The sequence below is a fragment of the Scomber scombrus genome, chromosome 3 (assembly GCF_963691925.1).
Source record: "Scomber scombrus chromosome 3, fScoSco1.1, whole genome shotgun sequence".
Taxonomy (NCBI): Eukaryota; Metazoa; Chordata; class Actinopteri; order Scombriformes; family Scombridae; genus Scomber; species Scomber scombrus.
The window spans coordinates 31810110-31826696 of record NC_084972.1 but is presented as its reverse complement, the minus strand read 5'-3'; the positions used below and the strand labels follow the sequence as shown (position 1 = coordinate 31826696).

Genomic DNA, 16587 nt, shown 5'->3' with positions numbered 1-16587 from the left:
CCACATCCCAATTGGTCTATCAAGTTTAGTCATTTGCTAAATAATAGTAAATCATACACACATTTTAATATACACACATATTGATGATTCTTTATAGTCAGTGTGATATATGTGGCAGCTCTTAGCTTGAAGCAAGGAACATAATGTGGGATGTGGATCCACACACACACACACACACACACACACACACACACACACACACACACACACACACACACTGTGAGTTTGTACTTTGCATTACTTTTGACTTTTTGCCAAAACTTAGTTCCAGCTGAGTTGAATATTACTTTCATCGAGGCCAAAATGATTTTATTCTATCCAAACCAGAGTAAACTCATTAGATTAATCTCCCTGATTGAACTAAATGAGGCTAAATAGCACTTATTCAGCGATGACTAAGCTGAATAAGTGCTATTTAGTTTTTTTCTCTTTCTTTAAAAGTTGTTTTTTGTCAGTCAGTGACTTTGGTTTCTACCTTTCTATTTCTACCCTTTTACACAGTACCATAATTATTTCTAATGTTGTATTATCAATCAGTTTTTAAAGAGTTGGCATCTTCATACGTGGGTGTTTCATTTTGGAACAGAAGTATTCATTTCTACTCTAAGCTACCTTAAGCCAACCTAATCCACCCCGCTTCTGCATCCCCATTTGTATTACTGATTAAAACCTTGAATATCTGAAAAAGTCCACATCGCTACTTCACTGGGAATAAAAGAAAAACAGCCTCATTTGCAGACTGACAGCTCCAGCTCTGAAATTGACTTTTGAATAGGTTTTTAGAAGTGCTAGGTTCAGGAAAGTTACCCAGGGCATCATTTTGAGTGTTTTTCATAACAGCGGAGGTATGAAAGCTAGTTGAGTATTTCAGTGTGTGTGTGTGTGTGTGTGTGTGTGTGTGTGTGTGTGTGTGTGTGTGTGTGTGTGTGTGTGTGTGTGTGTTTATGCCTCTTGAAACCAAGCTAAATGTATCCTGCCCTGCCTTTTGAATATGTGTGGGAGCAATTTGTGTCAGTGCTGAGGCCACTTGGCGCTATTATAATCCGGCTCTGAACAACACAAAGCAATTAATCTTTTAAAAGGCACAGGGGAAAGAAGTGCGTGTGTGTGTGTGTGTGTGTGTGTGTGTGTGTGTGTGTGTGTGTGTGTGTGTGTGTGTGTGTGTGTGTGTGTGGGTCAATGTCTGAATGACTGCGTGTCTGTTTGTGTGGGTTCGTTTGCGTGTGCTCACGGCATACACGGCTTTTTGCATGCATGCATGTGTGTTTGTGTGTGTGTGTGTGTCACTAGAGTAGGTAATGGCCAGTGGAGGTCATTTCAGTGATGCTTTTAAAACTCTCCTCTCTGCTCCAAGGGCAACAATTAACATTCGCCAGAGAGAGAGAGAGAGAGAGAGAGAGAGAGAGAGAGAGACTAGAGAGAGAGAGAGAGACTAGAGAGATAAAGTGAGAAGCAAATTGAAAAAGCGAAAGACAGCAGACAGAGAGAAACAAGAGGAAACATTGGGAGAAAAAAAAAAGAAAAAGCAAATGCAAAATAAAACTGGGAGGATAGGGTGAGACAGAGAGAGAGAGAGAGAGAGAGAGAGAGAGACAGCGAGAGAGAGAGACACAGACAGAGAGAGAGAGACAGAGAGAGAGAGAGACAGCGAGAGAGAGAGACACAGAGAGAGAGAGAGAGAGAGAGAGCGAGAGGGGAGGGGGGTAAATTAACATGCACAGTGGCAGCCGCTGTGTGTAGCTCATGGTGGCTGATGCTTTTAACAGTTAGCTCGTTGGTTGGAGCACAAAGAGCACACTTGATCCAGAGCACAGAAACACTGCAGGGCAAAGCACTACTCCCTTTTTAATTCACTTTCACTGCTGCCCGAGAGTGTGCGCGAGTACACAAATAATAAATTCACACGCACAGAGCAAACAAAAACTGCGCTCACAGTGGAATGTTTGAGTTTGTCGGAGACTTGAAAAGGCAGGCGATGCAGCTTAGCACAATTGCATCCTCTGTCCCAGAGGTGTCAGGGCTTACAGCTCAACTGAGAAAACCACAGTCAAGTCCAAGGGGCCGCATGCAGGTTCAAGACTAAAAAATCTATGTACACACAGAAGCCAGAGATTTGCCTCTTTTTTTTCTTCTTCTTCTCTCTTTTTGACTGCGGCATTTCTTTGATGGCCTGTTTTTTGCTCACGTTGCAGGAGCAGTATGTGTTTGTTCACGATGCCATCTTGGAGGCATGTCTATGTGGGAACACAGCCATACCAGTGTGTGAGTTCAGAGCCATTTACTACAACATCAGCAGACTGGACCCACAGACCAACTCCAGCCAGATTAAAGACGAGTTCCAGGTGGGCACACACACTCACACACACACACACTCTTGTTTTTTGTTATTTGTGGGGACATTAACTTGGCCCTCATTAACCCTTATATAAATATAATCCTAACTTTAACCTTTGTGTCGTCCTCCCGGGTCAAACTGACCCCGTCTGTTTTGACTGTTCCTTCTTTCCTCCCTTCCTTCCGTCTGTCCTTCCTCCCTCCATCCTTCTCTCTCTCTTTCCTCCCTTTCTTCCTCCATCCATCTTTCTTCCTTCCTTCTGTCCTTCCTTCCTTCCTTCTTTCTTTCCTTTGTCCTTCTTTCCTTCCTCTTTTCCTTTCTCCCTCCCTCCCTCCCTCCTACCTTCCTTCCTTCTTTCCTCCGTCCTTCCTTCCTTTCTTTCCTTCCTCCCTTCCTTCTTTCCTTTCCTCCCTTCCTTCCTCCCTCCTTTCCTTCCTTCCTTCCATCCCTCCTTCCTTCCTCCCTCCTTTCCTTCCTTTCTTTCCATCCTCCCTTCCTCCCTCCCTCCTTTCCTTCCTTCTTCCTCCCTTCCTTCCTTGACCCGAGGACAACAGGAGGGTTAAGTGAAAGAGTCTGATAAATACTTCAGTCCAATCTCATTTTCTCTATTACCTTATTTCTTTTAGTCTCTTTTCTAGAAGAGTAAACTTTCACTAGACTTAATAAACTCTTTCTCCTGTCTATCAGACTCTGAACATAGTGACCCCTAGAGTCCGTCCAGAAGACTGCAGCGTGGGTTTGCTACCCAGGAACCACGACAAGAACCGTAGTATGGACGTTCTATCAGCGGACCGGTGCCTGCCTTTCCTTATATCTGTGGACGGAGAGAGCTCAAATTACATCAATGCTGCATTAATGGATGTAAGTGTGTATTTTATAATGTAAATATATGCATTGTCTTTTTTTATAATGTTTGAGTTTCAATTCTATATGTTTTATTTACTTTCTGATGCTGCAGAGATGCTTTGATATATGTTGTTTTGTTTACTTGTATTGTTCCTCATGTGATTGCTGATGTTATTTTATTTTGTGATCCATCTCAACACTCCAGAGCCACAAACAGCCAGCGGCCTTCATCGTTACCCAGCATCCTTTGCCAAACACCATGGGCGACTTCTGGAGGCTGGTGTTTGACTACAACTGCTCTTCCATTGTAATGCTTAATGAGATGGATGCAGCGCAGGTACAATCACACACACACACATGATACACATGTAGTCCCTGTTTTTGAATAACTTTGTTTCAGAAAAAGGACAAAAAACAAACACTAACACACACACATACAAAGACACACTGACTGCAACATCCAGACAAAAATTTCATGAATGTGAACATGTATTAACAGTCCTTGGCATTGCATCCTGACAGCTGAGAAGTTTTTGGTAACAGTTTTCTACAATCATACCTCTGACCCAAAGATATTCAACACAAAAAAGAGAAAATGAACACAGGGCTTGATTAGCATTGTTGTATTCTTTTGCATATTGGAATTCATGAACTTAAAATCTTCCCAAAAGTAAATAGTTTCTTCTTTTGAGTCAAAGTATTATACTGTCCAGCAGCTGTTTGTAATGTTATGCTACATACAGGTGGTTACAAATACTGTACGTTGCCAGTGAATGCCACAGGATTGATTTAACATGATTTAAAAGAGCACATTCTCTTGCTTTTTGTGATTCTCTGTCATCAGATGTAAAACTGCCCCCTGTAATTCTCATATTCCAGATCCGAGTCAGGCAAAATTATGTATGGATGTATTTGAGAAGTTGCATTTATGAGTAAAGAACCAGAAACAGCAGTGAAATCAACCTACTATTATTGTTTGTGTGTGGAGATCCTGCAGCTGTCCTGTATAAATTAAATAAGGAGTTTTTTTTTACTGTAAATCATGCAAATAATATAAATCTAGTCCTGGAAATATGCATGATATGTGTCCTCCAAAGTATTGTTTTTCCTCTGGATTAGTATCAGTCACCAGCCTTGTAATCAGCTGTATCTGCACAGCTCATTCTGTTAAAACTACCTTTGAGAAATGTACTTATGCAGTGGAAAATGGATAAATTGTAGCAACACACATAATCATGTAATCAACGCAGGCTTGATTTAGTCGTCTCATCTCCCTCAGTGTTAATTGTAGAGTAGCTGTTGATTCTCAGCTCACACGTCTGGCATCTCAAATGAACACAAACTGGTTAAAAATATCCACAGTATTATTTGTCTTGTTTGTCTGACTGTTGTGTGGATGAAAATGTGCTGAGATCAAGGTCTTATTATTATTATCATGTGTGAGTTTTATCTCATTTCGAGTATTAAATTCCACATGCAGATAACTCTTTTATCAGGCTTTATAATAGACATATAAAAGCTTGGAAATTGAATTCACATCCGGCCCATGGATTTGATAATGTTTATAATTGATTGGATGGATTCACACGTGGTTTTTATGATATCATCTTTCCGCTTATTAATTACGTTGTGATGCATTTTGAAAGGAAAATCCAATTTGTAATGCACCTCCTGTATCTTTCTCTTCTTCTTCCCTCCAGTTATGTATGCAGTACTGGCCGGAGAAGAGTTCGTGTTGCTATGGTCCCATTCAAGTCGAATTCATCTCAGCCGACATCGATGAAGACATCATCAACCGCATCTTTAGGATCTGCAACATGGCCAGGGTACTCACACACTCAGAGCCTTCATATAAGACCAGTTTGATATTGTGTTTCATGAAAAGAGCAGTTTATAGGTCCCAGCTTCTAAAAATGAGCTCTTTTCATATTTAATGTATAGTATATAGATCCAGAGGAACCTTTTCTTGTGCTATGAAGTGCTGTTGAGTGCTGGTATACAACAGGGAGACCGGCTTCGAATATAAAAGCAACTCCTACACAGTTCACATAGAGACATCAGTTCATTATTGAGACAGTATAATATATTATATTATCGTTATGACTTGAAGGTTGCCCTCCTGTGAGCTATATTTAAAAAAGAAATGTTTGTGTTCAGGGTCTTGTTAAAATGGTGTCGATTAGATTAATCCTTAATTAAGCTGTTAGAGAGCAAACAGTGTTTATCTATGTAAAAAAAAAAGACATCTGAAATCACTATATTATCCAGGAGAATATCTTATAGTATATGAAGAGTACAAAGGGTCAAATTTGCACATTTGCATGTACAAAAATGTGTATCAGCTTAAAGAAAGTAAAAGTATGATGCATTTTTTTATGCATTAGGGGGCCCAGTAGGAAAAGTCCAGTTAAAATAAATATATAGGGTGTTTTTTTACACAGCTTTTAAATGTAAACAAATGGGTCAAATTTGACTCTGAACAGTATGTAAGGGTTAGGGTTAGACTTATATTCATATTTAACAAGTCAGACTAAGGATCACTTAATAGAAATATAAAATCATTTGGATGTTCGGATAAAAACTACAAAAAAACCCCATTTCTTGATCGATATTAGATATATACCAATAGATAGTGGAACAATACACTGAGGAACACAATGCAACAGCAAAGAAAATACCTTTTTTTCCCCCCTTTTATGTGATCCCTACTTTCCCCCCTAAGCATCTAGCAAGATGACACTGCAGCAAACTGATTACATCACATCACTAACACACTGTAGCAGCCGAGCTAACTGAGTCCTGGTTGAGTGAGCTCTCCATAGAGAAAATGGCAGTGCGGTAGTAGGTGGTGCATTAACAACAGATCATTTCAAAAAACTATCCTCTTCTTCTCCTTGTTATTCCTCTTATTCCACTTCCCTCCTCATCTCTCTTGTTTCATCTAACCCTTTCTACCTTTTTACCTTTCCTTTCCTCCAGGCTTCCCCTTGTTACTCCCTTCTCATCTCATTTTCTCACCCATCAATGACGTTACAATTCTGGCAGTTCCCTGTCGTCTGCATGCTCCCTAAAGTGCTTAGTGAACTCCTCACTGCCCTACTCTCTCTATATTGAAGCTCTCTGCTCTGTCTCTCCCGCCCTCCCTCTCACACACATCACCAGTCTAGCGTGAAATGGCTCATATCATCGCCACAACAGCACATCTCACACTGCGAGAGCAGCTCCAACCTAGCTGGGTCTGTACCACTAAGCCATCAAATGAAGAATGAGAGGAAAAACGTTTGAGAGAGAAGGAGAGAGAAAGGGAAATATAAAAAAATAAAGAGGAATGAAGAGTCCTGGAAGGAAGGAAAAGTAGTGAGAGAGTCAGGGGAAGTAAAGGGGCGAAGAAAATACAGAAGAGTGAAGTTTGAGAAATGTGGAGAGAAAGTAATAAAAAAAGGAGGAAATGGATAAAGATGAGGAGAAATTGACAAGAGACAAGATAGTAAACCTGCATGCATTACCACCTGGCTCGCTAATGCGAAAGGGAAATGATGTAGGTTAAAGTTATTTATTAACAGGAAGTCAGACATTTTTAAAAATAACACAACATAAAGAGACAACTACTAAAAGAAAAAGGCCGTAGATGCTGCTCAAAGCAAAAAAACCCAAATAGAACCAAAAGAGAGGTTTATATGTGACTATCTGCCTGGTTGTGTGTGTGTGTGTGTGTGTGTGTGTGTGTGTGTGTGTGTGTGTGTGTGTGTGTGTGTGTGTGTGTGTGTGTGTGTGTGTGTGTGTGTGTGTGTGTGTGTGTGTGTGTGTGTGTGTGTGTGTGTGTGTAAATGTCAATGTGCATATGCATGTGAGACAAACCTAGCAGTAAATCAGTCTGACAGTGACGGTGGTTTTTGGTATTTTAGGTGGTGGATGCCAGCCGCCTCGGGGCAGATGACTGAAAACATTTCGTCTGCCATGAAATTGAATTAGACGTTATAGGATGCTTTCTTTGTTGAGTCCAATCCCATTTCTTTTTTTGAAAAGGACATTTTGTTTAAAAAAAAACAAGAACTAATTGAAGCACAAATGCTTTATGTAGCAGTTTAGTTAAAGTAAATCATTACAAACGATACAAGTCCCCTCTGGTAACACATGAGACCCCCGCTGAGAAGAAGCTGAAGTCTGTTTTTAAATCTTATTTGTCCAGAAATCTGCTGGATGTAAAACTAAATGTGGTGGTTTCACATTGTTTGGTGCTGGTAGAAGAAATTTGTCCACTGACCTTTTCTTCTCCTCCTTTTTTTACTGTTAAAAACCAGACGGCAAACCTTCATATTAAACATTTATGTCTTTCAAGATTGGTCACAATGTCAGATTAGTGGGCTGGAACTCCGGAAATGAGACATGTTAGACTCTACATGAGGTTTATTTTACAATCATACCTTAATTCAACCAAAGACTGACTTCTGGATCACAAATATCAACTATCATGCTGCCTAAAGCACATTTAAGAGACTGACAAACTAAATCAGAGCAAGAATATAATTCTAAATTCTCCTTTTATCAAAGTCTGACAAATCATCCACTACACACGCTACACGAGGTAAAATGAAAAACTGCAATCTGATCCTAAAATTAGACCCCAAAAAAACAACCTAATTTATTTCTCAGGTTTCATGGAAAAATTGGTCTTAATTCTGGGAAATTGGCAATATGATGTGGTAATGGTTTAAAGTGTCACACACACACAGTGTTTCAGTTGTTTACCCACTTTTTACACTCCCCGAGGAATTTCTGCATTATGTTGATTGTGGCGATGACAGCTGTAGTGATAAAAATCCAAATCTCTCTCCTCAGCCACAAGACGGTTATCGCCTGGTGCAGCACTTCCAGTTCATCGGCTGGCCGGCCTACAGGGACACGCCTCTCTCCAAGCGCTCCATCCTCCAGCTGGTCAGGAGGCTGGCGAAGTGGCAGGAGCAGTATGACGGAGGAGACGGGAGGACTGTTGTACACTGCCTGTAAGTTCCACACACTCACAGACACACACACACACACACAGACACGTGGATGCACTTATTCCATAACATGTGAGAAAAAAGTCAGGAGGGGTGAAAGAAGGGCTGAAACACTGGGATGATAGATCAACACAAATATGTACAAATGTGCCCTTAGTGTGTGTGAGAGAGAAAGAGAGAGAGAGAGAGAGAGAGAGAGAGAGAGAGAGAGAGAGAGAGGAGGTGAAAAATGTTGAGATACATTTAACAATGATAAAATACACTTTCTCTAAAAGAACACACACACACACACTTTGAAATGATATAAACAATAAATGGTATGTCTAGACTCATCCATTCCTCTGTATCAGACATACAGATGGTCTGAACTCAGCATTCTTCTTACTTCAGGTATGTTTGAAGGTTGCTAGTGAGTAAGGAAGCCAAACATAAAACAGATTGAGCACTGCAATAAAAAAGTGGAAAGGAGCTATTCATAAATGCTATAAGACAGGTTTCACATCACATTCATTACAGTTTAACCCTCCTGTTGGTCTCGAGTCAAGGAAGGAAGGGAGGAAGAAGGAAGGAAGGGAGGAAGAAGGAAGGAAGGGAGGGAGGAAGAAAGGAAGGAAAGAAAGGAGGGAAGTAGGAAGGGAGGAAAGGAAAGAAGGAATGGAGGAAGGAAAGGAAAGAAAGAAATAAGGGAGGAAGGAAAGGAAGGAAGGAAGGAAGGAAGGACGGACGAAAGAAGGAAGGAAGGAAGGTAGGAGGGAGGAAAGAAAGAAAGAGAGAAGGAGGGAGGAAAGAAGGAAGGGAGGAAAAAGAGAGGAAGGAAAGAAAGAGAGAGGGAGGGATGGATGAAGGACAGGCGGAAGGAAGGAAGGAAGGAAGGGAGGAAGGAAAGAAGGAAGGGAGGAAAGAAGGAACAGTCAAAACAGACGGGGTCAATTTGACCCGGGAGGACGACATGAAGGTTAATAACAATGTAAACCTGGCTCAATCTAAAATATATGAAAAAAGTTGTGTTTTATCTAAACCTTTAGCCCACAAGTTGCATTTATTTAAAAGATTTGGACCATGCATCTCTATTGTTTTTTTAATGCTCGTATATCCATTATTATTTAAGCTATAAATCATCTTCAGAGTTACAATATATGTGCAGTAAATGATCTCAGATTCAGTTGGTAATAGAGCTAAAGATTGCTGAGATTTGGCCGAGCACTTATGATTTTTATACACATCGTATTTTAGGACTGTTTGCAAGGTTGCATTGCTATTACAATTCTTAACAGACTGGATAATATTTTTTGGAATATTGATTTCCAGAAAGCATTGCAATACCTCTAATGTGCTATATGGAAGTATACAGTATGTATAGTAAAGTCTAAGGCATTGCAAGAGTAATTCATTTTTTAAACAAGCTGAAATAACAGTAATTACACACACTTACATGCATGTGTGTGTTTGTTTGTAGCAAAAGTGCACAAACACTGCTCAGCCCCATCCAGTTCCTATCTGAGCAGAACAAATGAAGCTGATAATGAGGGTGGGAAACTGAGGCTGTAAAATCTATAGAAGAGAGATTACAGGGAACTTCACTTGCAATGACACACACACACACACACACACACACACACACACACACACACACACACACACACACACACACACACACACACACACTCCAAACATTGCCTTAAGCACATCACTGATGCTCATCCAATCAGCATCCCCTGTCACAGCTCATTGGGCCAATCAGAATTGGCATTGATTTGTTTCTTCTTCTAGCTGCTGTGAGGTTTTCTTTTCCTTTTCTTTTCAGTGTTTCCTATTTGTGTGTGTGTGTGTGTGTGTGTGTGTGTGTGTGTGTGTGTGTGTGTGTGTGTGTGTGTGTGTGTGTGTGTGTGTGTGTATGTGTGTGTGTGTGTGTGTGTGTGTGTGTGTGTGTGTGTGTGTGTGTGTTTTAGAGATTTCGTAATAATATGGTCTTATGGTTAAAAACAATGTGTTTCTAATTCAAACAGCAAAAGTCTAAAATATACATTTATATATATACATATCTTAATTCTCTATTATACTAATACACAGTTTATATTTTTCAGATCTGTATATATTCTAGATAACATATAAGAATAAATAAAAGTTGAGATACATTACCGATGCTGCTACTGTAGCTAAAAATAAAAGTATTGTATCTAACTCATCTATTGACCCTTACAGAAGCAAGAGTTCAATACCTTTTGTGGAGAAAAAAAAAAGATAATTACAGAGCAACACAACCCGTCTTCTAACCTCCCAGCTCAAAGTCAATAAGTCACTTTTAGCTATGGTACTTTTTCTTAATTAAAACGTACATTTATTCATTTGGTCGACACTTTTGCCCCAAGCGATGCACAAAGGAAATACACAAAGTGATGCACCAACTATTTCAAATCTACAAATTGACTGATAGGTTAAAAGTTATTGTGTGTTCTTTTATATAAAATAACAATTAAGACAAGAAAGTAATTTGGAAGTAAATCCTTTAGTTTTAATTGCCTTCTGCGCTCACTGTTACATTCCCGCCCCAGTAAATGTGCGTGATGGGGACGCACGTTTCGTCCACCTCTGGGTAAAGACAGAAACACTTGCTTAATCAGCCCAGCTCATTGATTTCACAGACTCCATAATACCAGAGATAAGGAAAAAACATGATGGTTCAATCAGTAGCTGGTGGAAATGGATTATTTTTCTGCTCTTCACTTGTCCTGAAGGTTGGAGTGTGATGGGTCTTTATTGCTAAGCAAATGTCTCATTTTCAGCAAACCACACTTGGGGGGGAAACTGTTGGAGAATTGAGAGGAGCAGCTCATCTAACACATCATTCTATGCTGTAAATATTTAAACATATGTGTCATTTAGATAGAAGACAATAACAAGAATAGTGAGTTTTTCTTCTTCCAGCAGATTTCTAATACATACACAACATGTAGCCAGTCAATTTTATTCATGTATTTATAGGTTTCTATGAGTTGAGAAGACATTAGACAACTTTATTTTGAGGTAAAAATCATATTGAGCACACCTGTAGACTCATTTTACTGCTCGACTTTAAATTTGGCTAACCTGGAAGATCATTTATAGCCTGTATGTGCATCTGATGGCTCATGCATCTAGCCACATTGTACTTATTTTTAGCAACGTTGGATTATTCCTAAATCTGAGGAATTACTTCATTGAGTAAAATGTTAATGTATTACATCCAAGACAAATAATAGCTACACCGATGAAAATGGGAGCCAAGTTGTGATAACACCGAAGTATCCTTAGTTTAACCGTTTGCTAAACCAACAGAAAAAAACCCCAAAAAAGTTTCATTCTGTTGACACAAAATCCAGTTTTATTGAGGATGTAGAAGAAAGTCTTACTGCATGTGTAAGAGTTGATGTTTCTCTGAAGAATCACAAACAGTGTGATGAATATTTCTCTTTACTCATGCAATATGGCAGAAGGAGTGAGTCGCCCTAACCATACAGACAGTTCCCACTCCCTTCAAAGTTCAAGAAGAGAGGATAATAAAGTAATAAAGTACATCAACTAAACAATGAACCCTTGCTGACCTCCTAACAAATTAGACACAGCCAATTCTACTACAAGGTGTCTCCTGAGTTCACAAAAGTCACTGTACAGATGTTTCCCCCAGAGGCTAAGGCATTTCACAGGAAGGCACACACATTCAGTACGTTTACATGCAGCAAAAAATTTGAATTTCTGATCGTATCAAATAAAGACATGCATAAGATCGGATCACTTGTCTGAGTTTACATGCCGTTCAGAGAATCGGATAAATAGCCGGAGCATGGCTGACTTCGTTACGCTATGTGGCGCTGTAGCCCTCTCAACAAAGAGCCACTTCCTGTTGACCTCTACTTAACAGCAACAACAAACTATCTGACGGCATTCAAACAAAGATGGCGTACCAGGACATTATTTTCCTTCTAATAATGCATATAAAAATAACAACGGACACTATTTAATACGACGTCTCCTTTCACTTCCTGGTGAAAGCCCCAGCAGAAATTCTCGAGCATGTGCAGAATGCAAAATCCGATTTAGATACGATTGCTGAGTATACATGGCGTTAAAATGCCGACTATGAACGAATTATCTACGTGTTCCTATCCGATTTTGAGATGTCCGTTATGGTCCGAAGTAGGTCTGATGTAGATCGGACTAAGGTGTTTACAAGCATTTTAAAAGTCAAAACTATGTCTGATACGATCAGAAATTCGAATTTTTTTTTCCCGAACGTACTGAGAAACAAATAATGTATCATGTTCGTAAAGAGACATTTAAACCACTACCAACCAACCAATTATCAAACAAAAAGCAACAGCCGCCACTAATCATCCCAAAAACACTTCAATAAAATTACCATTTTCACAATAGAAACCTGTAAGAGGTTAACAATAACAAGATCTTTGGCTGGTTCTTGTGTTGATGTAAAGAGTTCACTGGTTGACTCTCATACTCTGAGGTTAATATGCTCCAAACCATCTTTTGTACATTTCTATGAGCTCTGTTAAAGTTATTCAGTTGCCCTGACGACCAGCACCACTTCCGTCTTGACCTGTATTGATTTTATTGGATTTGTTCTTCAGTAAGTAGGTTCATCATATTTATGTACTTTAGCCCTGAGGTGTTATCTATCTGACAGTACTGATGTAAAATGGACCTAGAAATTATCTTCTAACTCTTAACAAGCATCTCAAAAACTGAAGCGAACATGAAGTCAGGAGAGTCGTGCATGAGGAATACTTTCTTATTTCACATTCAAATCTCATACGTTCAACAAACTCAGGATAATGAAGACCCGAGGTGTTGTGCAAACATGCAGTAAAACCATGAAAATGATGCTTAATGAGGCACAGTTAATACTTTTTTTTATGAATAACAAATATTTTCTTTGGTTGAAACCTTTCTGTTTAAACTTTTACCACATATGAGAGCATTAATTTATAGGCCTTCTGCAGGAGCAACCAAGTAAACAAAAATCCACCCTTAATCTGACACTATAAAAGTTATATTGGAGAACTTTAGCAGTCCTGGCATTGCTAATGCTGAGTCGGTCAATAGTGGGTGATTTTGTGATGGCTGCCACTCCACCTCTCACTACACCACATGTTTTATTCAGTCTGAATACTGAAAGAATTCATCTGGAACCAGGAGAGAGGGGAAAGTCTTTTCATGGCAGGTGGTCCGTCTGGCAGAGCACCGACTGCTGGTTGGGGCACAAAGCCAGTAAACACACACATATGTTTGCATCACTGCACTTTTGTCTATTATAAGAAAGTATTTCCCCTTATAAAGCCTTAAAACGTAACATTTAAAGTCCGTGTAAAGTAAGAATAAATATGTGTTCTGAGTTTAACATACCACAGAAAAATGTGTTGTTAACCACCTTGCAAAATTTGAATGATTAAAAAAATCACCAAATATATGAAATTAAGCTTCAAAGTTGTGTAAAAATCAGCCTATTTCTCTGCTCCCAAACGCTGTGGGAGTGCCCGCCGAGTCCGCTGAAGCCCCGCCCCCTACCAAGTGTCACCTGTCAATCAAAATCACCACCTCTACCAGAAACATGGAAGCATTTATGACCTATTTAATATGTTTAGAAGAAAATGTCTGAATTCACTTTACACGGTCTTTGAGGTATTGAACTATATTCACATGTCATAAATCCATTAGTGAAGCTCTTATTATTTATCTTAATTCACTGAGAGGTTTCTTCACTCTGTCAATGTCTTGCCATTCTTTGTCCTGTGCAGCCTTTGCATACCTTTTGTCATAATTGTTTCATATTTCTCAAATATGGCTTTTTAGAGTCCATTGGATTTACTTACAGCACAATATTATACAGACATTTTTATTTCTGCAAACTTTAATCCTAGAAAACTAATTAGACCTTGTAATTTGAATCCTTTTTTTTTGTCTTCACAATTTGAAAACTATGAGCAGAACTTTATTCAAACACTAAATGTAATCTAATGAATGTATCTCCAATTGCTTCAATGTTACTTTTCTTTATAGAAAAATATTCCTCCTACACAGCAATGAATCCAAACATGTTTTTATAGCCATCATGTTAAAAGGACCAATTCAAATTCAACTCAATTAAGTTTAATAAAATTTTATTAAATGGGCTTTACTGGAAGGAAAGTTTCCACAACAATGTTGCTAAATCTTCGAAAATACAATTTGTCAAAAATAAATAAGACACAACATTAAGATGGATAAATTTAAATACAAATATACATCAATATATATTCACCATCCTTCAAGGTTGCAGCATGTTGATACATATACAACATACATTTATATATATTTTTTAATCAATTGAAGGTTTTGAATTTTAAATGATGACAAACTCAACCTCAAACACGGCAGCTGCAACAAAGCGATGGCGGTAGAATAACTCGGAGGAAAAGAGAAATGCCTGAAAGAAGCATTCAACTCTATGATGAACACGTATTTAAAAGCCGGGCACAGAGAGCGATTAAAAGGGGAAAAAAGCAAGTTCATGCTGTTCTGTAAACAAGGAGAGAGAACATCTGACTTGTGTAGCAGCAAAGCAACAACTTATTTCTTTCTTTTTTTATTCGCTCTATTCATTTCCTGTCCACCCTGAACCCTTTTAAACTCTCTCTCTTTATGATTGGACTAATTATTTAATGACCGGTGATTTGGCTTACACATCTCAGTTTCCAGGATGATGACAATTACGATGATGTTGTTTAATGATGAAGATCTTTTGTCCTTCTTCTTTCCCATTCTTCCCCTCTTGCTCTACCTTCCTCCTCCTCCTCCTCTTCCTCCTCCTTCTCTGCAGTACCGGCGGAGGGCGTTCAGGAACGTTCTGTGCCATCTGCAGCATCAATGAGATGATCCAGCAGCAGAACATCGTGGATGTTTTCCACACCGTCAAAACGCTGAGAAACAACAAGACTAACATGGTGGAGACTATGGTGAGGACTCAACTTTTAACGAGGGCTGAAATATTATACCACATATTAATTATAAACGTTTATCAGATGCACACATAAATAGTCTGCATACCTACTTATTTACATGTTTACCTAAATGATTACAGACATGCAAGGGAGGAACAACAGACTGAATTTAATGTATTTTGATGTTTCCAATAAATAAATAAACAGTAAACTGAGAAGATACAGTTTCATAATCTATTGCTTTCAGAAATCAGAGATAATTAAATATAAGTGTTGCAATTACTTGTAATACAGATTTTTAGATTGTATTGCACTGGCCCTGTATCCATATGACACACACACACACACACACACACACACACACACACACACACACACAGAGAGACAGGGGTAGCAGCTGTGCAAACACTTCCTTCATCTTCATAAAGAAATGTGTTGTTCCCATCCAAGGACTGCAACACACCTGCTGACAGACGCCACAGCTAGTCTGCAGCATGTTAACCACACAAACACACATTAACTTAACCCAACACAAGATGATGCTTAACCCTCCTGTTGTCCTCGAGACAAGGAAAGAAGGGAGGAAGAAGGAAGGAAAGGAGGGAGGGAGGGAGGGAGGAAGGAAGGAAGAAGGAAGGAAAGGAGTGAGGAAGGAAGGAGGGAAGGAAGGAAAGGAGGGAGGGAGGAAGGAAGAAGGGAGGGAGGAAGAAGGAGTGAGGAAGGAAGGAGGGAAGGAAAGAAGGAAGGAATGAAAGGAGGGAGGGAGGAAAGAAGGAAGGAGGGAGGGAGGGAGAAAGGAAAAAAGGACAGAGGAAAGAAGGAAGGTAATGGGGAGGAAAGAAAGAGAAGGAGGGAGGAAGGAAGAAAGAAAGAAAGAAAGAAAGAAAGAATGAAAGAAAGAAAGAAAGAAAGAAAGAAAGAAAAAAAGGAAAGAGAGAGAGAAGGAGGGAGGGGGGAAGGACAGACGGAAATAAGGAAAGAAGGAACAGTCAAAACAGACAGGGTCAATTTGACCCGGGAGGACGACATGAAAGTTAAGGAAAGGTGTAAAGGAGTTTTTAGGGAGTTGAAAATGACTTAAAATTTAAATTAAGTTACTTAACTTGTGTATCAGACGTCTTACCTTTGCATGTTGCTCTGTTTGTCCCTCCACAGGAACAGTACAAGTTCTGCTATGAAGTGGCTCTTGAGGCTCTCAGCTCCTTCTGATCAGCTTAGTGCCGAAATTCTCTTTTTCCTGATTCGCCGTTGACGCTGCCTGTCACTCTCAACGCAACACCGGGAACACACACACTGAGTGCAAAAAACTACTTTGTGTTGACCTGAACCCGACCTGTGAGCATGTGTGCCTGTGTGTGTGTGTGTGTGTGTGTGTGTGTGTGTGTGTGTGTGTGTGTGTGTGTGTGTGTGTGTGTGTGTGTGTGTGTGTGTGTGT

At 39.4% G+C, this 16587-nt stretch overlaps 1 protein-coding gene across 1 annotated transcript in view; it reads left to right on the top strand.

Moving 5' to 3' along the window:
- Positions 1 to 16361, top strand: part of ptprt (protein tyrosine phosphatase receptor type T) — a 422469-nt gene extending 406108 nt beyond the window's left edge. Inside the window, 7 exon segments of the mRNA XM_062414593.1 lie at positions 2193 to 2342; positions 3023 to 3196; positions 3387 to 3518; positions 4882 to 5007; positions 8021 to 8184; positions 15032 to 15167; positions 16308 to 16361. Of these exon segments, the coding sequence (XP_062270577.1) occupies positions 2193 to 2342; positions 3023 to 3196; positions 3387 to 3518; positions 4882 to 5007; positions 8021 to 8184; positions 15032 to 15167; positions 16308 to 16361 (936 nt within the window).
- The last annotated feature ends 226 nt before the right edge of the window (positions 16362 to 16587 follow it).